At 39.5% G+C, this 24259-nt stretch overlaps 1 protein-coding gene and 2 pseudogenes across 4 annotated transcripts; all 3 read right to left on the reverse strand.

The window, feature by feature from the left end:
- Nucleotides 1-5923: 5923 nt before the first annotated feature.
- On the reverse strand, nt 5924-8284 carry LOC110747359 (receptor-like protein 2). The gene has a single exon (XM_021947547.2). The coding sequence runs from the start codon at nt 8272-8274 to the stop codon at nt 6031-6033; it is 2244 nt and encodes a 747-aa protein (XP_021803239.2). The 5' UTR covers nt 8275-8284; the 3' UTR covers nt 5924-6030.
- Nucleotides 8285-12008: 3724 nt separating this feature from the next.
- LOC110761671 (receptor-like protein 2 pseudogene) lies at nt 12009-20179 on the reverse strand (annotated as a pseudogene). Its single transcript, XR_015834502.1, has 3 exons — nt 20097-20179; nt 13057-16158; nt 12009-12830 (listed from the first exon to the last, which is right to left on the reverse strand). The product of XR_015834502.1 is annotated as a receptor-like protein 2 pseudogene (transcript).
- LOC110761672 (receptor-like protein 2 pseudogene) lies at nt 12009-20631 on the reverse strand (annotated as a pseudogene). Of its 2 annotated transcripts, none has more exons than XR_015834501.1 (3): nt 20493-20631; nt 20097-20206; nt 12009-12830 (listed from the first exon to the last, which is right to left on the reverse strand). The product of XR_015834501.1 is annotated as a receptor-like protein 2 pseudogene, transcript variant X2 (transcript). The 2 variants fall into 2 exon arrangements; XR_015834500.1 differs by lacking the exon at nt 12009-12830 and adding an exon at nt 17334-19679 and having other exon boundaries at nt 20493-20524.
- Nucleotides 20632-24259: the final 3628 nt, after the last annotated feature.

Raw genomic sequence — 24259 nt, forward strand, 5'->3', positions numbered from 1 at the left:
ACTTAAATAGAACGTTACATCATCAAACTATGCTAAATTCAAGGACATGACTCCTACTAACTTAATCCATTACTGACACTACTAACAAACTGCTCCACTACTGGGAGACTCCTAAAGACTTGGTAAACATAACAACGTGCAACATGACTTCCTACATAATAGGATAATCAGTTTATTTAATTAAAACAACTGCTGTAACTAGATAAAATCTTAACACCCTCCCTTAAACTAAATGTTCCTTGAACAATCAGTTTAGAGAGAAACCTTCAACATGCACTATAGCTTCTGTCTTCAAGCAATATCCTTCACAGAGCAAACTCCTAACAATCTCCTTAGCTTCGAGAACACCGGTAATTTAAGAGGCTTGGTTAGAATATCAGCTACCTGATCTTCACTTATGCAGTAGATTAAATCAATTGTTCCATCCTTTGTGAGGTCGCGCAGGAAATGGTAGCGAACATCAATGTGTTTGCTTCTGCCATGTAAAACTGGATTCTTGGACAACTTGATTGCTGAACTATTATCACAATAGATAGGAGTTGGACCATCTTGCAAACCACGAAATTCTTCAAGTATCCTTCTCAACTAAATAGCTTGACAGCCGCAGGCTGCTGCAGCAATAAACTCAGCTTCGGTGGTTGATAGAGTGACAATCTGTTGTTTTTTGGATGACCATGAAATAGCTCCTGCTCCCATTATGAATGCATAACCTGAGGTGCTTCTCCTATCATCTGGGTCTCCTGCATAGTCACTATCAGTGAAGCCGAACAAACCTGATTTAGCTCCTTTCTTGTATAATATTCCAAAATCGATTGTGCCCTTTAGGTAACGAAAAATTCTTTTTGCTGTCGCCAAATGAGGCACTTCTGGACACTCCATATATCTGCTAATGAGACTCACTGCGTGTTGTATGTCTGGCCTAGTTGCTGTTAGGTACATCAGACTTCCTACAATCTGTTTGTAGAGAGTTTGATCAACCTTCTTCTCCCCAGAATTCTTCACTAGTTTCAAACCAATTTCAGTTGGCGTACAAACTGAATTGCAATCCTTCATCTCAAACCTGTCTAAGATCTCTTGAACATATTTCTTCTGTGAAATAAATATTCCGGCACTAGATTGTACTACTTCTATACCCAGAAAATAGTGCATCAATCCAAGATCAGACATATCAAACTCATGCATCATGGATTTCTTAAAATCATTAAACATGGCCACATCATTACCTGTATAGATCAGATCATCCACATACAAGCACACAATGAGTATTTGCCCTTCCTCTCCAGATTTTGTAAAGAGTGTATGCTCATATGGACATTTTCGAAATCCTTCTCTTGCAAAATATGACTCTATGCGGCTGTACCAGGCTCTGGGAGCTTGCTTCAGCCCATATAAAGCTTTTTTAAGCCTGTAAACTTGTCTTTCCTTCCCTGGCTGAACATAACCTGCTGGCTGCTCAACATAAACCTGTTCTTGCAACTCACCATGTAAAAACGCAGACTTCACATCCAGCTGGAAGATAGGCCATGAGTTATGTGCCGCCATTGAAATCACCAGTCGGATTGTGTCATGCCTTGCCACTGGCGCAAACACTTCTGTGTAGTCAACGCCGTACTCTTGCTTGTAACCTTTTGCCACCAAGCGTGCTTTGTGCTTATGAATCTCACCCTTCTCATTCAGCTTTGTCTTAAAGACCCATTTGACACCAATCGTCTTGTGCCCTTGTGGAAGCTCTGTCAACTCCCAAGTATTGTTCTTCTCAATAGATTTGATTTCCTCATCCATGGCTTTCTGCCACTTTGGTTCTCTTACGGCATCAGAAAATAACATAGGATCAGAATCTGCAAACAAAGCAAAGTGAACAAGTGGATCATCATCACTTCCTTCACTTCCACTAACGGAATCAAACACCCATTCAGAATCATCCATGCAGGTCGCTTCCTTAAACGTTGGGGTCGTGCACTAGATGAACTTGCAGTCTGAGCTCCAATTGGCGGAACAACTAGTGCTGGAACAACTGAAGAAGTTGGTGCTGGAACAACTGACGAAGTTGATGCCGGAATGCACTGTTGTGGTTGCTGCTGTTCCAGTGGTTGCTATTCCAGGTTGTCATCAAAATTGACTGGAATGTTCTCCTGCTGCTGAGAAACATCATCACTCCAATTCCATGTCTTCTCTTCATCAAATACAACATCTCGGCTAATAATAATCTTTTTGGACACAGGATTGAATAACTTATACGCCTTGGAAACTTCACTTATGCCAAGAAAGACACATTTTTCACCTTTGTCATCAAGCTTCTTCCTTTTCTCGTCTGGAATACGTGCATATGCAATGCAGCCAAAAACTTTGAAGTAACCAACTGCAAGTTTACGGCCGCTCCATGCCTCTTCAGGTGTCAAATCCCGAACAGCAAAAGTTGGACTCCTGTTCAGTATGTGAATGCTCCAGTTTACAGCTTCCGGCCAGAAACTCTTTGGAATGCAACTCTTTGTCTGCATACTGCGTACCATATTTAAAATGGTACGATTCTTCCTCTCCGCCACACCGTTCTGCTGTGGTGTATAAGTTGCCTTAAGCTGTCGGCGAACGCCATGTATAGCACAGAAATTTTCAAAGGCTTTTGAATTGTATTCTCCACCACGATCAGTTCGAAGAACCTTGATCGTCTTCTCTATCTCATTCTCAGCAGCTGCCTTAAAATGTTTGAATGCATTTAAGGCTTCTGATTTCTCCTGTAAGAAATAAACCCATGTTTTTCTGCTGTAATCATCAATGAACGTTATAAAGTACCTTTTTCCGGCGTTGGAAGCTGGAGTTATTGGCCCACAAATATCTGAATGGACCAGCGCAAGAGGTCTTCTAGCCCGCCATGCTTTTCCCTTCGGAAAGGTTTCCCTATGTTGTTTTCCAGCAACACAAACTTCACAAACTTCACTTGGACAGGTTATTTGAGGAAGGCCAGTCACCATCTCCTTATCATGTAGCGTCTTTAAACCTCTAAAATTCAGATGACCATAGCGTAAATGCCACAGCCACGCTGGATCATTGACCTTGGCAGAGAAACATGTAGGACCATCACTTTGAATATGTAATGGAAACATTCGATTTGTCGTCATGTAAGCCTTAGCAATTAAGCCCCTCTTTTGATCATGAATCTGACAAGCTCCTCCTATAATCTTGATCTCATATCCCTTTTCATGCAGTTGTCCCAAGCTCAGCAAATTGCTCTTCAAACTCGGAACAAAGAAAACACTAGAGATAGTATGGACAGTATTATCTTTAGCCCAAATTTTGATATCTCCTTTTCCCAAAACAGAAACTTTGCTGTCATCTCCAAATCTCACTGTAGTTGTGAAACTTTCATCTAAGGTAGAGAAAATTGACTTTTCTCCACACATGTGATTATTGCAACCTGTATCCAAGTACCACACATTCTTTTGTGGTTTTTCCATGGTTTGACACACCATTAGAATAGCCCAGTCAGCTTCTTTCTCTTTCTCTGCAAAATTCGCCCTTGCACCCTTTGCTTTATTCATATTTGTGTAACATTCAGATCTGTAATGACCATAATTGCCACACCTGAAACACTCGACATTTGATTTGTCGACATTTGAATCATGATTGCTTGAATGCCTTCGGCCTCTGCTGCTGTTGCCTCCAGAATTATAATAGCCTCTACTGCTACTGCTGGAATCATGAGTGTCTTTGCTGCCGGAATCATCATTGAATTTGTTCCCATCTCTGCTACCTCGACCTCTTCCATGGCTGCCTCCTCTACCACGTCCTCGACCACTACCACCACGACCTCTTGCTGCCGGAGAATCACTATTTGTTGAAACTTTCAAGGCATGTTCCTCAGATGTACTCCGATTGATCTTCTGCTCATGTACAAGCAAGGAACTCTGCAGCTCATCAATTGAAAGCTGCTCAACATCGTTTGACTCCTCAATGGAGCACACAACGTAATCAAACTTTGTAGTCATAGATCGCAGGACCTTTTCTACGATGGTCACGTCTTCCATCTTCTCGCCATGGATACTCATCTTGTTTGCAATTGCCATTGCTTTTGAAAAATAATCATTGACAGACTCTCCTTGTTTCATCTGAAGAGTCTCAAAATCTTTCCTCAGTGCTTGCAGCATTGAACGCTTCACCTTTGTTGAGCCTTGGTACTTCTTCTTCATGGAATCCCAAATTTGCTTGGAAGTATCTTTTTGGAGAATGGTCTCCAAAATGGAACGATCAATAGCTTGGAATAAGTAATTTTTCGCCTTCAGATCTTTCAGCTTGGATTCATCCAATTTCTTTTGTTGTAGCTCCGTCAACACCACTCCACTTTCCGGCTCTACAATACCGGTTTCCACGAGAGTCCAGTATTCTTTAGACCTCAGGAAATTCTCCATCAACATGCTCCAATGATCATAATGACCATCAAAGCGTGGTATGGCTGGCTGCACATAGTTGTCTGTAACCTTGTCAGACGCCATAGAAACTTACTGCCGTAAGTGCAATAATAGCTTACTGCTTTTGTGGGAACTTTTACGTCAGGCCCCAGTGGGAAGCTCTGATACCAGATGTAGAGTTAAACTCAAAATCTAAACACAGGTGAGAAGAGGTGCTGGAAAGCGTAATTTGTATATTGATAAAGTTGAACTTAAATAGAACGTTACATCATCAGACTATGCTAAATTCAAGGACATGACTCCTACTAACTTAATCTATTACTGACACTACTAACAAACTGCTCCACTACTGGGAGACTCCTAAAGACTTGGTAAACATAACAACGTGCAACATGACTTCCTACATAATAGGATAATCAGTTTATTTAATTAAAACAACTGCTGTAACTAGATAAAATCTTAATAGGAAAAGATTAGAAACACATAGTTTCAACTTTGATAATTAGAGAAAAAACCAAAAGAAATAAACTACATGGAAGAGAAAAATAGAGAAAACCTGAAACTGCCGTGAGAAAGAATCTCTCTGTGCTCTTCACCCTCTAGCCAATATCTGTTGGCGTCTGCCTTTTCAACATTTTTTTTTCTAGTGTATGTTTCTTAAGGAGTCCTTAATTGCTTACATTTATAATTGCATACATCTATCATCTATATATATAAAGCAAAAGGCAGAGAATGGTGAAACATTCAAAATACCAAAAAATGCCCTTGGTTAATGCAAACATTAAGAATTGAAATTATTAATTAAATGAGGATAATATGGTAAATTCACACTTTTTCATATTAAATTTTTTTTAAATTAAAAGAAAAATCAGATAATGGATCCTCTTTTTATGGAACACAACTACCCATTATCTTTTTTAATTCTAAAATAACTTTTTTTAAATAAAAAAAAGGCCTCTGGCAAGCGCGGAAGCGCATGCATAGAGTCTAGTTTATATATAATTCCCGTATTCTTATGCAACTATAATTCCTATATTCTGAGCAAATTATTTGCTATTTAGATTTCACAAACGTTTTAACCTATTAGACCCGGCCCATAGTGTTTGGGCTTTTCTCCTCATTTTTAATAAATCTGATTCACCGCAAGTGCCGAGAACCTAGAAGTTTCTAAAGTCCAAATTGAATAGATGTGACAAAATTGAAATACTAAACACCTTTGTCCTAGAGAGAGTTGACATGGACTATTAGATTATTCACGTTAATTCCCTATTGGTTCCTTCCCAATTCTCTATTGTTACATTACATGTACTTCCCACAATGCTTAAATATTGTGGATTTTAGCAGAATACATTTTTGTTTTGGCAAGTGGATGTTATATCAGGTTAGTTTAATCTAAAACGCTTCTCAATTTTCTGTGAAATTCACATGTGGAGAGTAATTTGATTAGATATTTATCTCTAAAACATTTGTTCATCTCCACACGGTTCAGAATCTAATCTATATCCCTTTCTTTTGGCAAAGACAAATGCAAAGCCGTTTATTGATATGTGATGAACTCCCATACATGGATCAAAATGTTGGCACATCAAAACCTACATATCAGGTTCATACACATAAACTTAATTAGTTACTTCCTACGCCTGCCAATTATCGGAATTTTTTTATCATCCATGCTAAAACCAATACCAAAGCCAATGCCAAAGAAGATTCCAAAGATGAGTGCAATAAGAATCGTCTGTGTCTTAGATCTCTGAGTAACTTCAAGTACTTGTGGAGGACTTTGAGGGCTTTGATGGCTTTGATGGCAAGAGCGCTTGGGAGTTGGAGGGCCACATAAGCCTGGATTTCCTTCAAAGCTGGAGATGGTAAAAGTATCAAACTGGCCTCCGGAAGGTATAAGTCCCTGAAGATCATTGTATTCCACACTGAAGGAAGACAGGAAATGCAGACCTTTAAGAGAAGCAGGGATTTTGCCAGATAGTTGGTTATAAGAAAGATCCAATTTCTCTAAATTGGTGAGGTTAGAAATCTGATCCGGGATGCTGCCAGAGAAGTTGTTGTGACTCAGGTCCAGCACATGAATAAACTTCAGTTGGCCAATCTCAATGGGGATACTGCCATTAAGGCTGTTGTTACTCAGATATATGGCTGGAGGGAGGTTGGACAGTTGATTGTACTGCAGATCAGTAGCATTATTATTGGGCTTCATAAATACTGGCAACTCTAAATAACTTCTGTCCACCTTATCACTGGCCTCTTTCGATGTCAAAACTGGCATCCCACAGAGGTCATTATGAAATCCGCCTTGAAGGAGGTTATTGGACAAATCAATGTAGAAAAGGTTGGGCAGACTAGCCAACCAACCGGGTAGAGAACCAGTTATAAGATTAAATGACAGGTCCAAGACTTGAAGATTTTTAAGCTTGCCTAGCCAGGTGGGTACTTGACCTGTGAATCGGCAACCCCCCAGAGCAAAAACCCGAAGATTCTGGAATCCATCTGGGTCTCCTAGGCTTTCATCATCTGGCACAGGCTCAAACATAAAATTCTTGGACAGGACCAGAGTGGTCAGGTTCTTGCAACCCTTTAGAATCCTAAAAGCCCCAGTGGCATTTGTCAGGTTGTTGGTAGAGATGGAGAGGAAAGCCAAGGATTCTAATGCAACTTTTTCACGTGATATCTGTCCTGTGAGCTGGTTATTGGCCAATCTAATAGCTGTTAATGACTTGCAAGAGTAGAGGCTTTTGGGTAACTCACCGGTGAAGTTGTTGTTGCCAAGGTCCAGAGTGGTGAGGCGTTGGAGAGGGGAGAAGTTGAAGGAAGAGAGGTCTCCAGTCAATTTGTTGACCCTCAAATTCAAAGCGGACAGCTTTGTACTGTTGGCGAGAGATAGAGGTAAGGGACCTGTGAGATTGTTGATGTGGAGCAGCAGATTTTCCAACCTGGAAAGGTTACCAATTTGGCTTGGGATTGGCCCAGAGAACTGGTTTGAAAAGAGCTCCAGGGTCTGGAGATTGGTGAGGTTCATGATACCATCATTGATGGGTCCTGTAAGACTATTGACAGGCAGAGAGAGCTGTCGGAGATCAGCAAGGTTGAAAATTTGATCAGGGAGAGAACCAGAGAGGCTATTGAAGCCTGCACGGAAAACTTGGAGCTTGGAACATAATCCGATTCCAGGAGGAATTGTGTCATTGAGTTTATTGTAGGACAAGTCCAAGAAGGTAAGGGATGTGTGGTTGCTATCATTGTCAATGGGTATTGACCCGGAAAAGCTGTTGTTGCTGACATTGAAAATAGACACCGATGGGACAAGGATCGAAGATGGGATTTTTCCATTGAAGAAATTGCTAGACAAGTTCAGAACCTGAAGCTGACTGATTTTATTTGAAGGGGGTGGTAGGTGGTCGATGAGACGATTGAAGCTCAAGTCAATGACTTGGAGACTAGAGAGAGAGGAAAACAAATCATCAGGGAGAGAACCCAGGAGAGAATTGTGGGAAAGATTGAGGTGGGTGAGATGGGTGAGGCTTGTGATAGATGGATGGATGACACCAGTTAAGCCTCTCCTAGGCAGCCATAGCCTGATGACATGTTGATCATGATCATAATCTTGGTGGTGGCAACTTATTCCTTCCCATGAGCAACAGTCAGAGGAAGCAGACCAATTCAATGGCGGCGATACTTTAAAATCCAATGACAAGAGAGATTCACTGTCCACTCTGTTACAGGCAGAGGCTCCAAAGCAGGGCAGCAGAATCAGAAGAAATAATTGCCCCCAAAAGAGAAGAAACTGTGTTCTTGGTCTTTGGCTCGGTGTTCCTGTGAGCTCCTCCTTCTCGTCCTTGGTGGTCTCTTTGTTTTCTTTCATGGCGTTAATCAGCCCCTGATGGAATCATAATCATTGGTACGTACCAATCTATATGTATCACATAAGCGCTTACTTTGAGAGCTTAGACTTGTTCTAAATTCCTCCTATTTATCTGACGTCTGAATCCCACTAAATCCATAAACTAGGTTGGTTAGTGCATCTAGCAACTGCCTATTCCAATGTGTTTATCTGTTGTTTACGACGTAACTATGTTGACTGCCCGTAAACCATAAATATATAGAATCTAGTTATTATGTTATATATTCTTAGTTATTTTAGACATATATCATGATCAAGTGACACCCCAAATGGCACCACTTGACCTTGTATGTCTGGTCTGAGCTTCCATGCACATGGAATTACACTAAGCACCGATTGACCCAGGAGAGAAAGTGTCCAACTGACGTTGCATGAACAGATTGATCATAATATTAATGCGTGTACATAAGCAAAAATCTATCACAAAATAAAAGTTTATCACATAAAGACTAACAGATAAAATATTATGTCACAGAAACAATGACTATAACACACAGAAGGAGTCATTTCCTATCACATTTCTTCGAAAATTAATCACATAAATCATGACTGTCACATAAAGAATGAGTCGTAATGACTATCTGATCATATGGAATACTTACAATCATCATAAACCGTTGATCGCATTGATCCTGAGATGACATGTTGTTTCTCATTGTTACCGTTGAAGGAAAAGAAAAACTACTTGTCAATGCTATCAATAATATTGAAGAAAATTGCCTACATTTCATCTTGTAAGATAAGCTGAGTATGTATTTGTGTAGTTTTGTTTGTTTATGGTACAATACATTTTGTTTTCAGAATGTTGGTACAAGAAAACCCAGAGTTCCTATTCTGAATCCCCACTAAATTTTGCTCTAAATATGCACCGCTTCCCAATATGTTGTAATATTAATGCCACAAACCCCATAAGAAAATCAAACAAGAGGTTCTCAATACTTAAAAAGGTGTATCAGTAAGATCTTTGAGGAGCTGGTAATTCTGGATGAGGGCAAGAGAGATGCATAGTTGGAGGGCCGCATAATCTTGGATTCCCTTCAAAGCTGGAGATGGTAAAATTTAGAAACTGGCCTCCGGATGGTACAGGTCCCTGAAGATCATTGTATGCACACTGAAAGAAGAGAGCAAATGCAAACTCTGGAAAGAACCAGGGATTTGACCAGATAGATGGTTGTGAGAGATATTTAATTTCTCTAAGTTGGTGAGGTTAGAAATCTGATCAGGGATGTTGCCAGAGAAGTTGTTAGAGCTCAAGTCAAGGACCTGGAGATTAGAGAGGGAGGAAAACAAGTCACTTGGGAGAAGACCAGTTAAGCCTCTTCCAGGAAGCCATAGACCGACAACGCGTTGATGACCATCATCTTGGCGGCAACTTATGCCTTCCCATGAGCAACAGTCAACAGAAGCAGACCAATTCAATGGTGGCGATGATACCTTGAAAGCCAAGGAAAAGCACAAGAGAGCTTCATGATCCACTTGGTGACAGGCAGCAGAGGCAAAGCAAGGTGGCAGCAGCACAAGGAAAACCCATTGACCCAAGAAGAGAAGAAGCTCTGTGTTTTTTGGTGTTTGGCATGGTGGTGTTCTTTGGACATGGAAGTTGGGGATCACAATGAACACCCATTGACCTAGACAGAGAGTTGACATGGACAGTATAACGCATCAAATAAGCATTTTTTTAAATGAAAAAAATACAAGCTGAGTTAGACCCCATTGTCACATCAGATAAGCGTTTACTTTGAAGGCAAGGGAACAGTTGATGAATCCTGCTTTAGTTAGTAGTTGCTGCTTAACTTGCAAACTAGTCACAATAACATAATCGAATAGCCTATGAGGAAAATTAGGTTCTTCATGAATTATCTATTGGTGCCTTTCCTATCTTACCTAACATTTGAGAGTTAGATTAAACCTGGTCTTGTATACCTGAAAAGGACTTTACTTCAGCAGAAAATTAGTTTTAGGGGGTGTATTCAATTGGGATTTTAAAAGATTATTTTAAGATGAATAAGTCATGTGGTATTCAATTAAGACTTTTAAATAATCTAAACAAATCTTGTGGTATTCCATTAAGATTATTAGGATTTTTAAATGATGGTGTCGAAATCTAGCGGTATTCAATTAAGACTTTAAATAAGTAACAAAAAGTCTTATGGTATTCAAAACCGTGCTAATTTCAAAGGATTTTTTAAAGTGTGAGATTGTGTGAGATTTTTTAGTAGGAGGTATAAATACCAAGCCCTATCTCAAATCCTATCCTAACCCATCAGACTTTTCACGTGAGATTTTAAAAAAAAAAATTTATTTCCTCACCTTGACCTCCACCCAAGCGGTTGGGCACTGCGTATAAACCATGGCAACCAAACCACCACTAACGACCACTGGGTATAACCGTATAAGAAATGTTCTTTCCTCACCTTTCCTCACATGAAGACCAAAACCACCTTCAAAACAAGAGCTACCAGCTGTTGGGGTAAGCTTCTAACATGTGGGCCTTCACACATCTATATGACAAAGCTGGATGGCTCGGTAAAAATTGCCCACCATCTGTTCGACACAAACCCCCAATGTAGCTTCTGTTTAGATTAGTTACTAGAAAGTCGTTAATAGAATTCTTGTTGTGGAAGAGGTTGGCATTCAAATGCAACTCGTGTATTTGGGATGGTGGTGGTCTGGACCCAAATGCGATGGTGATGCAAGCAAAGGCTTGGTTGGCTGAATTCATCAAATGTAAACTTCAGCTCATAAATTCTGTTTATGAGGAGATCACTAATGAAGAAAAGAAAGAAATTGGTTTGGAATAAATCCCAAATGGTATTTCATTATGGTTTACGATTACACAGAATTTCTGGTTCCACAAGAAATGAAACCTGCACCATGATTTGACACACTCTTTTGACCCAAAACCACCTAAATCTCAAACAATACGACTACCTAAATCACAAAGATTAACAACCAGAATCAAAATGCTCCACTAACAGTAAAACATCAAATATCCCGTCAAGACAAAGAAACATTGCCAAGACTTCAAAAATTCTCAAGGGAGGTAGGTGTCTTGATCCCCATCACCATGTTAACAGTCATCCCTCATTTCCCGTCAATACACAAATGAGAGTGTGTGTGGTGGCTGTGGGAGGGTATGCTGCCGAGAGTGAAGGTTGGCTTTGTGGGTGTCGGGATGGTGAAGAGATAGAAACAATATTATAGCATCTCATTTTTAAGGGTCTATTTTTTCTAAAAGAAATATTATGTCGATCCCAGAAGAAATTTATGTGGTCCTTCCAAATCTTATAAATCTTGTAATAGAAATCTTTAAAATCATAAGTAAAAAATCTTGATTGTATAAATCCATTAAAAAAATCCTATTAGTGTTCAGAATTATTTTGATTTCATATAGACTACATGTTAACTGCGTGGTTGAAACACAAATTCAAATTCAAGTTCCTGACGATTTTAATTACCTCTAAAACATTTCCACATAGTGATCAAAATCTTTCCATCCCTTTATTTTTCAAAGGGTTAAAATGTTCCAAAACACTGGTAATACATAGAACACTATTAAAATGTAAATAAAAAATAAAGAAAAAAATGAGAAGAAAAAAAATTTGGTGAGTTTAAAACACATAAAAAATAATCGTTTATGTTCAACAAAAATTTTCTATATATAGATAAGACAAATATATTAATTAATAACAGTAGCATGAAATCCCATATTAAATAGATGATAATAGTTTAACAAGAATTAAAAATGAATCATGATAACGAAAATACTCTCCACTGAAAAAACCCTAATGAAACAGAGAAACCCTAACTAACGACGAATAAGAGCAATGATCACAGTAATGCAGACAATGAGCAGGGGCTGTATTATAAAATCAAGCTGAGTTCTCCTACGGGACTCTTGAAGAAGCAAACCATGCAATTCTTCTCGAGTCACAGCAATATCCCCTCCAGCCCTCATCCACGCAACAAAGTCATCATAATGAGATGGAAGTCCCCTAAGGACGTGACCAACATAATCGCAATCTTCAAGGGGATATCCGGCGGCGGCGAGCTCATTGGAAATTTCTTCAGCCAAATTTAGGTATTTCTCCATTGACTGCATCCATCCTTTCTTGAGGCTTTGCATGCGAGCCTTGAGACGCAAGCAATGAGATTTAGCGGCGGTAGTGAATCGAATCTCTAAGTTTAGCCACAGAGCTCTGGAGCTTGTGCAACCTAGGGTGTAGGGGAGTATGGATTTTGATAGAGTTGTAGTGATCACGGCCATGCATGTTTGGTCCTTCATAATCCAATCGGTATAGGCGGGATTTTCGTCCCTTTCTTCATTCGTCGCAAATTGTGGTGGACACTGCTCGACTCCTTCCATGATGTTGAACAAGTCCAAGTCGTAGGCCTTTAGAGTGCGGATGAACAAAGGTTTCCAGAGAAAATAGTTGGTTCTGGTGAGTAGGACCGGCACCAGGTCGGCAATGCGTTCGGTCTCTTTGAGAGGTTCAGCCATGATCGATAGGATTGATCTATAAAACAATAAATTTTATTATTCATTCATGTGAATTAATAAATCATAACCAAAAAAGAGAACAAAACAAAACCATGGGAATTTCATAGATAATAAATCAGTGGGGGGTTTTCCTCTCTCCTCAACTAAAGTTGGAAAAGATTAGAAACACATAGTTTCAACTTTGATAATTAGAGAAAAAACCAAAAGAAATAAACGACATGGAAGAGAAGAATAGAGAAAACCTGAAAATGCCGTGAGAAAGAATCTCTCTGTGCTCTTCACCCTCTAGCCAATATTTGTTGGGGTCTGCCTTTTCAACCTTTTTTTTTTTATAGTGTAGGTTTCTTAAGGAGTCCTTAATTGCATACATCTATATAATTCTTATGTTTCTGGTCTTTCACTTATAATTCCCGTATTCTTATATTCCGAGCAAATTATTTGCTATTTAGATTTCACAAACGTTTTAACCTATTAGACCCGGCCCTCAGTGTTTGGGCTTTTCTCCTCATTTTTCATAAATCTGATTCACCGCACGTGTCGAGAACCTAGAAATTTCTAAAGCCCAAATTGAAATAGATGTGAAAAAATTGAAATACTAAACACCTTTGACCTAGAGAGAGTTGACATGGACTATTAGATTATTCACGTTAATTCTCTATTGGTTCCTTCCCAATTCCTTATTGTTACATTACATGTACTTCCCACAATGCTTAAATATTGTGGATTTTAGCAGAATAAATTTTTGTTCTGGCAAGCGGATGTTATATCAGGTTAGTTTAATCTAAAACGCTTCCCAATTTTCTGTGAAATTCACATGTGGAGAGTAATTTGATTAGATATTTATCTCTAAAACATTTGTTAATCTCCACACGGTTCAAAATCTAATCTATCCCTTTCTTTTGGCAAAGACAAATGCAAAGCAATTTATTGATATGTGATGAACTCCCCTACATGGATCAAAACCTACATATCAGGTCTATACACATAAACTTATTTAGTTACTTCCTACGCCTGCCAATTATTGGAATTCTTTTATCACCCATGCTAAAACCAATACCAAAGCCAATGCCAAAGAAGATCCCAAAGATGAGTGCAATAAGAATCCTCTGTGTCTTAGATCTCTGAGTAACTTCAAGTACTTGTGGAGGGCTTTGAGGGCTTTGATGGCAAGAGCGCTTGGGAGTTGGAGGGCCACATAATCCTGGATTTCCTTCAAAGCTGGAGGTGGAATAGGTATCAAACTGACCTCCACCCGATGGTATAAGTCCCTGAAGATCATTGTAAGCCACAATGAAGGAAGACAGGAAATGCAGACTTTTGAGTGAAGAAGGAATTTCACCAGATAGATGGTTATAGGAGAGATCCAATCTCTCTAAGTTGGCGAGGTAAGAAATCTGATTGGGGATGCTGCCAGAGAAGTTGTTGTGACTAAGGTCCAACACATGAATAAACTTCAATCGGCCAATCTCAACGGGGATATTGCCACTAAGGCTGTTGTTACCCACATATATGGCTGGAGGAAGGTTCGAGACCCGTTTGTACAGTTGACTAGTACCATCCTTGAGCAGCACAAAGATCGGCAACTCAAGATAACTTATGTTCAGCTGATCACTGGCCTTTTTCGATGTAAAAACTGGCATCTGGCAGAGCTCTTTAGGGAATCCTCCTGTAAGGAGGTTATTGGATAAGTTTATGTAAAAAAGGTTGGGCAGACTACCTAACCAACTCGGAATTGAACCAGTTATACGGTTAAATATCAGGTCCAAGACTTGAAGATTTCGAAGATTGGCTAGCCAGGTGGGTAGTTGACCTGTCAGTTGGCAACCACCCAAACCAAGAACCTTAAGATTTTGGAATCCATCTGGGTCTATTATGCTATCATCACCTGGCACAGGTTCAAACAGGAAATTCGCGGAGAGGACCAGGGTGGTGAGATTTTTGCAACCCATCAGAATCCTGAAAGCCCCAGTTGCATTTGTTAGGTTGTTTCTAGAGATGGAGAGGAAAGCCAGGGATTCAAGTGCCACTATTTCAGGTGATATCTGCCCTTGGAGCTGATTACCAGCCAATCTAATTGCTTTTAATGACTTGCACGAGTAAAGGCTTCGTGGTAACTTGCCCGTGAAGTTGTTGAAGCCGAGATCGACTGTGGTGAGGAGTTGGAGCTTAGAGAAATTGAAAGCAGAGAGGTCTCCATTGAAGCTGTTGAACCGCAAAATTAAGGTGGATAGATTTGTGCAGTACATGAGAGATGGAGGTAAGGGACCTGTGAGGTTGTTGCTGTGGACCAATAAATTTTCCAAGCTGGAAAGGTTACCGATACAGCTGGGAATTGGCCCAGAGAATTGGTTGGAGAAGAGCTCTAGGATCTTGAGGTTGGCCAGGGGCATGATGCCATTACTGATGGGTCCAGAGAGTTGATTGACAGGTACGGAGAGCTGCTGGAGATTAGCAGCATCATAAATGTCATCTGGGAGAGATCCCGAAAGGTCATTGAAGCCTGCTCGGAAGACTTGGAGCTTGGAACACGCCCCGAGTCCAGGGGGAATCTGGCCAGTGAATTCGTTGAACGATAAGTCCAAGAAACTGAGGGAATTAAAATTGCTATCATTTGTACAGAACAAAGAGATGGGTATAGGGCCAGAAAATCTGTTGTTGCTGACATTGAAAGTGGTGAGAGATCCTGCAGCCACAGCTGGGACAAGGAATGAAGACGGGATTGTGCCATTGAAGAAATTGCTGGACAAGTCCACAATCTGTAGCATGCTGAGGGTTCCCATCACGGAGGGTGGCAATTGGCTGACCAGATGGTTATAGCTCAAGTCGAGGACCAGGATGTGATAGAAGGAGGAAAACAAGTCATTTGGGAGAGGACCTGATAGAAAATTGTGGGAGAGATTGAGATGCGTAAGATGAGTGAGGTTGGTGATAGATGGAGGGATAACACCAGTTAAGCCTCTCCCAGGCAGCCATAGACGCACCACGCGTTGATCATCTTGGTTGCAAAGTATTCCATCCCAAAGGCAACAGTCAGTGGAACCAGACCAATTCAATGGCGATGATACTTTGAAAGCCAAGGACAAGAGGGAGTCATGGTCCACTTGGTTGCAGGCAGAGGAAAAGTAAGGCAGCAGGAGAAGCCATTGACCCAGAAGGACAAGAAGCGGTTTTCTTGATCTTTGGCCTGGTGTTACTGGGACCTCCTTCTCATCCTTGGAAGAGGTGGCTTTATTGTCTTTTCTCTTAATCATCACCATTCCTATGGAAGTTTTATCTGTTTGGCCTTCTGGTTTGAGTTTCCATGTACATGAAATACTTGGGTATTGCAGTAAATACCCATTGACCTGGAGAGAAGGGGACAGAATCCACACGCAATGCATGAACAGACTGATCCTAATCAACAAGCTTTTACGGACATAAGAAACTACTCTCTCACATTAAAATTACTTTCATTACAGAGAACTTGAAAAACACATAATAAAAAAATCTATCGCATAGCGTCTAGAACTAGAAATTACGTTTCTTAGGAAACTTCTCACATAAACGTGACTATCACATAACCAAATGGCAAACACATAAAAAATATCACATAAGCATTTACTTTCTGGGCAGGCAGACCAAAAGCATGAGGGTGTGGAAGAGTTCTCTATCTGTCGCTATCTAGCATCAGAAATAGAAATTTGTGTGTAACTATTAGACTGAGAAGAAGCTGAGGGAAGATCTGGGTGCTTTATAAGAGAAGTAATAAATTTCTCCAAGAAAAGTACTTACCTTTTAGCTTCATTTGATGCTGAACCCAATAACACTTCCAATAATCATGATTCATGACCAAAAAGGAAAAACAAAATATAGAAACTACGATTTTTCCCCTTAAACTAGAAATTATTTCATATAAATTAGTAGGGTTTATTCCTCAACTAATTATTCATGTGAAGTAAGAATGATAACATGAAAAAAAATCATGGGAATTTCATAAATAATCTAATTAACTACAATTGATTTCAGAAGGGGGGTTTAATCCTCCTCTAGAAAAGTTTATAAAAGATTAGAAAAACACATGATTGAGAATGTCAAGAGAAACCATCAGAAAAACACCTATTTGTTACTGCCGTTAGAATCTCTCTATGCTCTTCTCTCTCTAGCCAACTCTTTCTTGGTCAGCTTTCAATCCTAAAGTGTCAGATTTATAATACTGTTTACTTTATTGTCAAAGCTAAGATTTAGAGATCCTCAACCAACACCTGACTAGTTGTATGCAGCTATATTAATTCCTCTGTTTCTCGCATTCTTTCTCTATTAAAATTAAGCTGCCTTAGTTCACCCAAAAAAAATATAAGCTGCCTCATATATTATTTGTTATATTGAAACTTTTTCACGCGGTTCACAGTCCCTCTCTAACACCCTTTTCTTCTACTGACCAAAGTTTATTAAATTTAAATCAATACCCCTTTTCTTTTTTTCTTTTTTGATGGTAAAAGTGCTTTTTGTTTTCTCATGTCATATGATGAATTTCCATGCATTTGGATCAAAATGTTTTTATTTCAAAACCTGTTGTTTCAGGTTTAAATACATACTTTCTGCACCTACCAACTAATGGAATTTTCTTAGCATCAATTCTAAAACCAATGCCAAAACTGATGCCAAAAGAGATCACAAAGATGACTGCAACAAGCAGCTTCTTCCTGTTATATCTCTGCGTAGCTGGATATACTGGTGGAAGGCTTTGAAGCCTTTGAGGGCAAGAGCGGTTCAGAGTTGGAGGGCCACATAGGCCCGGATTTCCTTCAAAGCTGGAGGTCGTAAAAGTATCAAATTGGCTTCCAGTTGGTACAAGTCCCTGAAGATCATTGTATGCCACACTAAAGGAAGAAAGGAAATGCAGACCTTTGAGAGAAGCAGGGATTTCACCAGATAGATGGTTATGGGAGAGATCCAATCTCTCTAAGTTGGTGAGGTTAGAAATCTGATCCGGAATGCTGCCAGAGAAGTTGTTATGACTAAGATCCAACACATGAATAAACTTCAATTGGCCAATCTCAATGGGGATCTTGCCACTAAGGTTGTTGCTACCCAGATATATGGTCGGAGGCAGGTTGGAGAGCTGCTTGTATTTCTGATTATTCGCGTTGCTGGACATGACAAAGATAGGCAACTCTAGATAACCTCTTTCCACTTGATCACCAGCCTCTTTTGATGTCAAAACTGGCAACGCACAGAGCATATTTGGAAGTCCTCCTGTAAGCAGGTTATGGGACAAATCCATGTAGAAAAGGTTGGGCAGACTACCCAACCAAGTGGGAATAGAACCAGTTATAAGGTTAAATGCCAGGTCCAAGACTTGAAGATTTTTTAGATTGGCTAGCCAGGTGGGCAGTTGACCTTTGAATTGGCAACCCTCCAGAGTAAGAAGCTGAAGATTGTGGAATCCATCTGGGTCTGTTACGTTGTCATAATCTGGTATAGTTTCAAACCCAAAGTTCTTGCCAAGGGTCAGAGTGGTCAGATTCTTGCAACCCATGAGAATCCTAAGAGCCCCAGTAACATTTGTTAGGTTGTTCGAAGAGAAGGAGAGATAAGCCAGGGATTTTAGTGCAACTATTTCAGGCAATATTTGCCCTCTGAGCTGATTACCGGCCAATCTAATAGCTGTAAGTGATTTGCAAGAGTAGAGGCTCTGTGGTAACTCACCCGTGAAGTTGTTGTTGCCGAGGTCCAATGTGGTGAGATGATGAAGAGTAGAGAAATTGAAGGCAGAGAGATCTCCAGTTAAGTTGTTGAACCTCAAATTCAAGATGGATAGATTTTTACAGTTTGTGAGTGATGGAGGTAAGGGACCTGTGTGGTTGTTGGAGTAGAGAAGCAAGCTTTCCAATCTGGAAAGCGCACCAATATGGCTGGGGATTGGTCTAGAGAATTGGTTCGAGGCGAGCCATAGGATCTTTAGATTTTTCAGGCGCGTGATGCTATTATTGATGACTCCCGAGAGAAGATTGAAAGGCAGAGAGAGCTCCTGGAGACTAGTAGCGTCGTAAATGTCATCCGGGAGAGATCCTGAGAGGTAATTGAAGCCTGTTCGGAAGACTTGGAGCTTGAAACATGCCCCAAGTCCGGAGGGAACTACGCCAGTGAACTTGTTGAAGGACAAGTCCAAAATGGTGAGGGAAGTGTGATTGTTTCCATTGCTGCAAAAAACAGAGAGGGGTATAGGACCAGTAAAGCTGTTGTAGCTGACATTGAAAGTGGTGAGGGTGCCTGCAGATACAGCGGAGACAATGAATGAAGATGGGATTGTGCCATTGAATGAATTGCTGGACAAGTCAACCGTCTGAAGTGCAGTGGTTTGGCTGGAGGAGGATGATAACTGGCCGACGAGATGGTTGAAGCTTAAGTCAAGGACCCGGAGGCGATGAAGCGAGGAAAACAAGTCATCTGGGAGAGGACCTGAGAGGGAATTCCGGGAGAGATTGAGATGGGTGAGATAGGTGAGGTTGGTGATATACGGAGATATGACACCACTTAAGCCTCTCCCAGGAAGTGATGCACGGATGATGCGTTGATCATCTAGGTTGCAAACTATTCCTTCCCAAAGGCAACAGTCAATGGAAGCAGACCAATTCAATGGTGGTGATGAAGATACCTTAGAAGCCAAGGACAACAGAGCTTTGTGATCCACTTGGTCACAGGCAGCAGAGGCAAAGGAAGGCAGCAACACAAGGAAAAACCATTGACCCAAAAAGAGAAGAAGCTGTGTTTTTGGTCCTTGGCATGGTGTTGTTGGCACCTCCTCCTTCTTCTCCTTGGAGGAGGTTGCTTTATTGTTTTTCATCTTAATGATCTCCATCCATATGCAACCATCAGTACCAATCTGTACATATAATTGTAATTATTTGACCATGTAGCTCTGGTGTGAGCTTCTGTGAACATGGAAGTACTTGGACACTACTCAGTAAACAGCCATTTGACCTAGAGAGCAGGAGAGACTCTCCAAGACATAAGCCAAAAATCAAGCACATAAAAAATGACTTTCATCACATAAAAAATGACTACCACACCTAAAGCATGACTAACACATAATAAATCTATCACAGCAGCATTTTATTTACTCGATGTCTTTGTCCTATTGACCAATTGTGATAACTCCAAAGACAGAAACTCAGTAGTTGGTACTTGGTAATTTAAAAAATTAAAAATTAAAAAAAGAATCCAATACATCTTCTAGCTTGGAAAATGGTACATTTTAAAATAAGCCCTTAAAATAATTAAATATCTCTAGGAAAAGTACCAGTATTTGCAGATGAGGAGGGAAATGGCTCAACAACCATCGTTTAGCTTGATATGCCGAACCCAATACAACTTCAAATGGGTGTCCCCAAAATCTGAGCTCTTTTCACCCTGAAATTCATCAGACCATATACAACCGTTTACAACCAAAGACCTTCATGCTCTTCTCTACTATAAGAGACCAAACACAAACCCAATTTAATTTGCACGTAGCAAACTTCAAAACCAAGCTTCTTTTTATTTTTTTCTTGCACCATTACCAAGTGCTATAAATACCAAATTCTGCCCAACTTTTATTGAAGGTATGATTTTAATTTTCATATGAAACTGAGTAACTATGCGAGAGAAACTGACAATAAATTGAGTAATTTTTGCGTATGAAGCAAATGGAGCTTACCAAACTTGATTGTGGGCAGCCACCTATTTTTGTGTTTCCAAAAGCTCTGGAAATGGTGGATGCTCTTGCAACAAAACCCATTTGAATAGCTTGACTTCTGGAAGTAGCTGCTATTCACTGAAGAAGAGCCAGAGGAGAAGATAAAATTGACTGATTATCCCGTAGGCCCAAATGAAGGTTAAGAAGCATATGGGCGTTAATGACCCAGTGCAGGGATAGGTCGGCCCAGCCCATTTCTCGGGCTTCTCGTTTATGAGACATTGCTGGAAGGGGAGTAGAAAGAAAAGAAAAAACTTAGATGATTGACAAAAACAATTTTTTTAAGTACAAGTGATAGTCTAAATTATACGGCCCACAGGGACAGGGGTTTCTCATACACACACTATCACAGTGTCATGGGGGTTCAAATCAGAGACTATTAGTCTACAAGTCAAGGTCATTTTCCACTATGGTAGACCCCATGGGGGATTGCCAATTTTTTAAAAAAACAATATCTCAAGTGGAGACACAAATTAATCATTTAAAGTATGATATTGTAAGAGAGCTTTTTCAAGGCCAACAGGGTCTAACCCAATGGAAAAAGACCTTAACTTGTAGATAAGATATCTCAGGTTCAAACCCCCATAGCATCATTTGTATGTGTGAGAAATCCCTCTCCCTTCTAGTTTAGACTTTACTTGTACTAAAAAAATCTCTCCCTTCTAGTTTAGACTTTACTTGTACTAAAAAAAATAAAAAATAAAAGAGAGAGAGAGAGAGAGAGAGAGAGAGAGTTTTTTCAAGAAGGATTTATATTAACTTATTAAGTACTAGTTAAGAAATGGAACACGATCTGGGGTTGAAGAAATCTGGGGGGTGAAGAAATTGGGAGGAAGGGGGAAGAAATCTGGGGGAGAGAGAGAATTTGGGTAGGGTTTTTAATTTTTTTAAGGCCAGAAGTCACTTTTGGTCCCTGTAGTTTGGCACTTCAACCACTTTTAACCTTGTAGTTTCAATTCCGTCAATTTTGCCATTGTAGTTTCATATTTGTAGCAATTCAAGGACATGTTAATATTCTCGTCAATTTCTTTAACGATGCAAGGGGCAATTTCGTCAACCCAAAACCCTTGAGCGTAAAAGCTTGTATGAAATTCTTCCTATTTCATATTAGGGCTCGAAATTCAACCACTAATCCCAATTTTTGAAAAACCCTAAACCCATATGACCAATTTCAAGCCCTAATATGACATTAGGGGAGTTTCATACGAGCTTTTATGCTCAAGGATTTTGGGTTGACAAAATTGCCCCTTGCATCATCAAAGAAATTGACAAGAATACTAACTTGTCCTTGAATTGCTACATATGGAGTATTGCCTATGAAGTCAACCGGAGTATTAATGAGCTTTTGTACAATTTCCTCCCCAAGTACAGAGCAAAGTTTATCAATGCCCCACCAACCCTCCTTGAAGAAACTAGAAACAGGACAGTGTAGCTCAATTACTTGAGAATCTCCGGTGTAGATCAGCACCATATAGAATACCTGTCTTTTGCGTTTTCTTTTATTTTTATTATTAGTTTGATAAAAATAACAAATAAAGCTCATCACATTCCATGTTGTCTCTAATATAATAAGCTAATAAAAAACAACATACTGGTATATCTCTTCTCCCACCGCACAGATCTAGGTTGTAACTCCAGTTTGCCAACTCGTTAGCCACACTGTTTCCTTCTCTGTAGATATGAAGTAGATTGTAATTATCAAAATGCTTCAAGAGAGTACAGCAAGCATTAATCAGGGGCCAAGCCATCAATGTTTTTGACTAGGTGGACGACCACAGCAGCATCCATTTCAACATTAAGATGGGTTATACCTTTAACATCAATGTTTTTGCTTTCTTTGGATTTTTTTTTTTTTTGGTCAACGCTTTCTTTGGATGGTATTATTGATTATTTTTGTTTTTGTTTTTTGTAAAAGGAGGGGCAAAGGCCCAGCAACAGAGAGACTACAAAAGGAGAAGACGTGGTCTGGAGGTGCCAGTGGCATCAGCAGCCAGACTATCTCTTTTGTCAGATTTCTCTCGTGGAATTATTTCCCACGCCACATCACCACCAGCTAGATCATTAGCAAAACGATAAAATAAGACCCACCTAGCTCTGTTCCAAGTTCTGAAACTGTCAGTAGGAAACTTACAAGACCTCTGGTCAATAACTTGCAAATTATTACTACGCCAAATCTCATATTTTATTAACCTTGGGATCCTACCATACGTGCTTAAATCATAATAAACAGCACACTATCAAGATTAATAAATTAATTGTGGATTTTACAAAGCGACAATCATCGACACGCAAGTGTGTTAGCTTAGCATTGCTTTTATAAGCACGAGTCTAATATATCTAATTTCACCTCAAAATCGAATTGGAATGATCACTCAAATACGATTCTATTTCATGAATGCCATGCTAGAATAAAAGAACCATCCAACCATATAGCAGCTGGCTTGTCTAAAAAAATATTAAAGAACAAACAAGAAAAAATTAAGCAATTAATAAATTTAACAAAGAACGTGTCATGAATAAAACATTACCACTGTTTCTGTTAATTGAGCGGATTGAAGATTTGGAAATGGTTAGAGGCTTCATGGTCCCATTACCACTGTTAGCTTCCAATTTGTGTAGCATCGGATACATATATATAATTCTGGTACATCATCAAAACCAAAGGGTTGTCATTACCACTATTTTTTTTATAAAAAAAACTTTTTGTATATTTTTTTTAATGTAACAAAAATGAAAAAGTAGGGGAAGGAATCATGTTTTGGGAATGATTACAAAAAAAAAAAAAGCTGTAACAAGGATGAAAAAGTAGTGGAAGGAATCATGTTTTGGAATGATTACCCAAGACTCATCATTAAACTGGTTAGTAAGAATGAAGCAAGACAAAGAAGCTGGTGAAGGAAGTGACGGAGAGAAGGAATCATGTTTTGGAATGATTACCCAAGACTCATCATTAATGGTTAGTAAGAATGAAGCAAGACAAAGGAGCTGGTGAAGGAAGTGACGGAGAGAAAGGCAAAGAAGCTGGTGAAGGAAGCCATGAAAGAAATTGTTTGAAATTGAATAGACTAGCAATGGCGGACCCAGAATTATACGTAGGGGTAGGCTAATTTTTTTTTTTGGGGTAAAGTATAAGCCCTTGTTTGTTACAATTTTATTTTATTTTATAAGCACTCAGTATATTTTCTTCATCATATTTAGAACTTTTTGTTATTATATGACATTTGAAACAGAAACAATGTTGAAATTATTGATAATATTGTTGAAATATTTGGAAGTAATTGAAGGGAAACAAAGAAAGAAAAAAGAACAAATATTTAGAAGGAATTAAAGTAAAACAAGGAAGTAAAAATAAAATAAAAACATCACCTATTGTTGGGCAGTGCACCCGACAAAATAAAAACACATCCCATCCCAACACATATCTCCACCTTTCTTTTTTATTCTATTTCTTCTTCTCTCTCTTTCTTTCCATTTGTTTAATCTCTCCCTCTCTTTTTTTTTTTATTCTTTTTCCTCTTCTCTCTCTCTCTCTCTTTCTTTGTTCTTTTTCCTTCTTCCTCTCTTCTTCTTTTCTTTCTTCTCTCTCCGTCTGCTCTATTTCTCTGTTCTTTCTTCTTGTAGCCATATGATTTTTTGTCCATGGCGGGCTGATTTCTTTGATTGGTCTAGATTGAGCCTACACAATAAGCCTAATCTCAAAATTCAGCACTATGCTAGAGCACATGCTA

Source organism: Prunus avium, chromosome 3, assembly GCF_965620075.1.
Source record: "Prunus avium chromosome 3, drPruAviu1.hap1.1, whole genome shotgun sequence".
Lineage (NCBI taxonomy): Eukaryota > Viridiplantae > Streptophyta > Magnoliopsida > Rosales > Rosaceae > Prunus > Prunus avium.

Excerpts from the sequence above, each read along its gene's own strand:
- LOC110747359 (XM_021947547.2), bottom strand. The coding sequence starts at position 8,274 with ATGAAAGAAAACAAAGAGACCACCAAGGACGAGAAGGAGGAGCTCACA.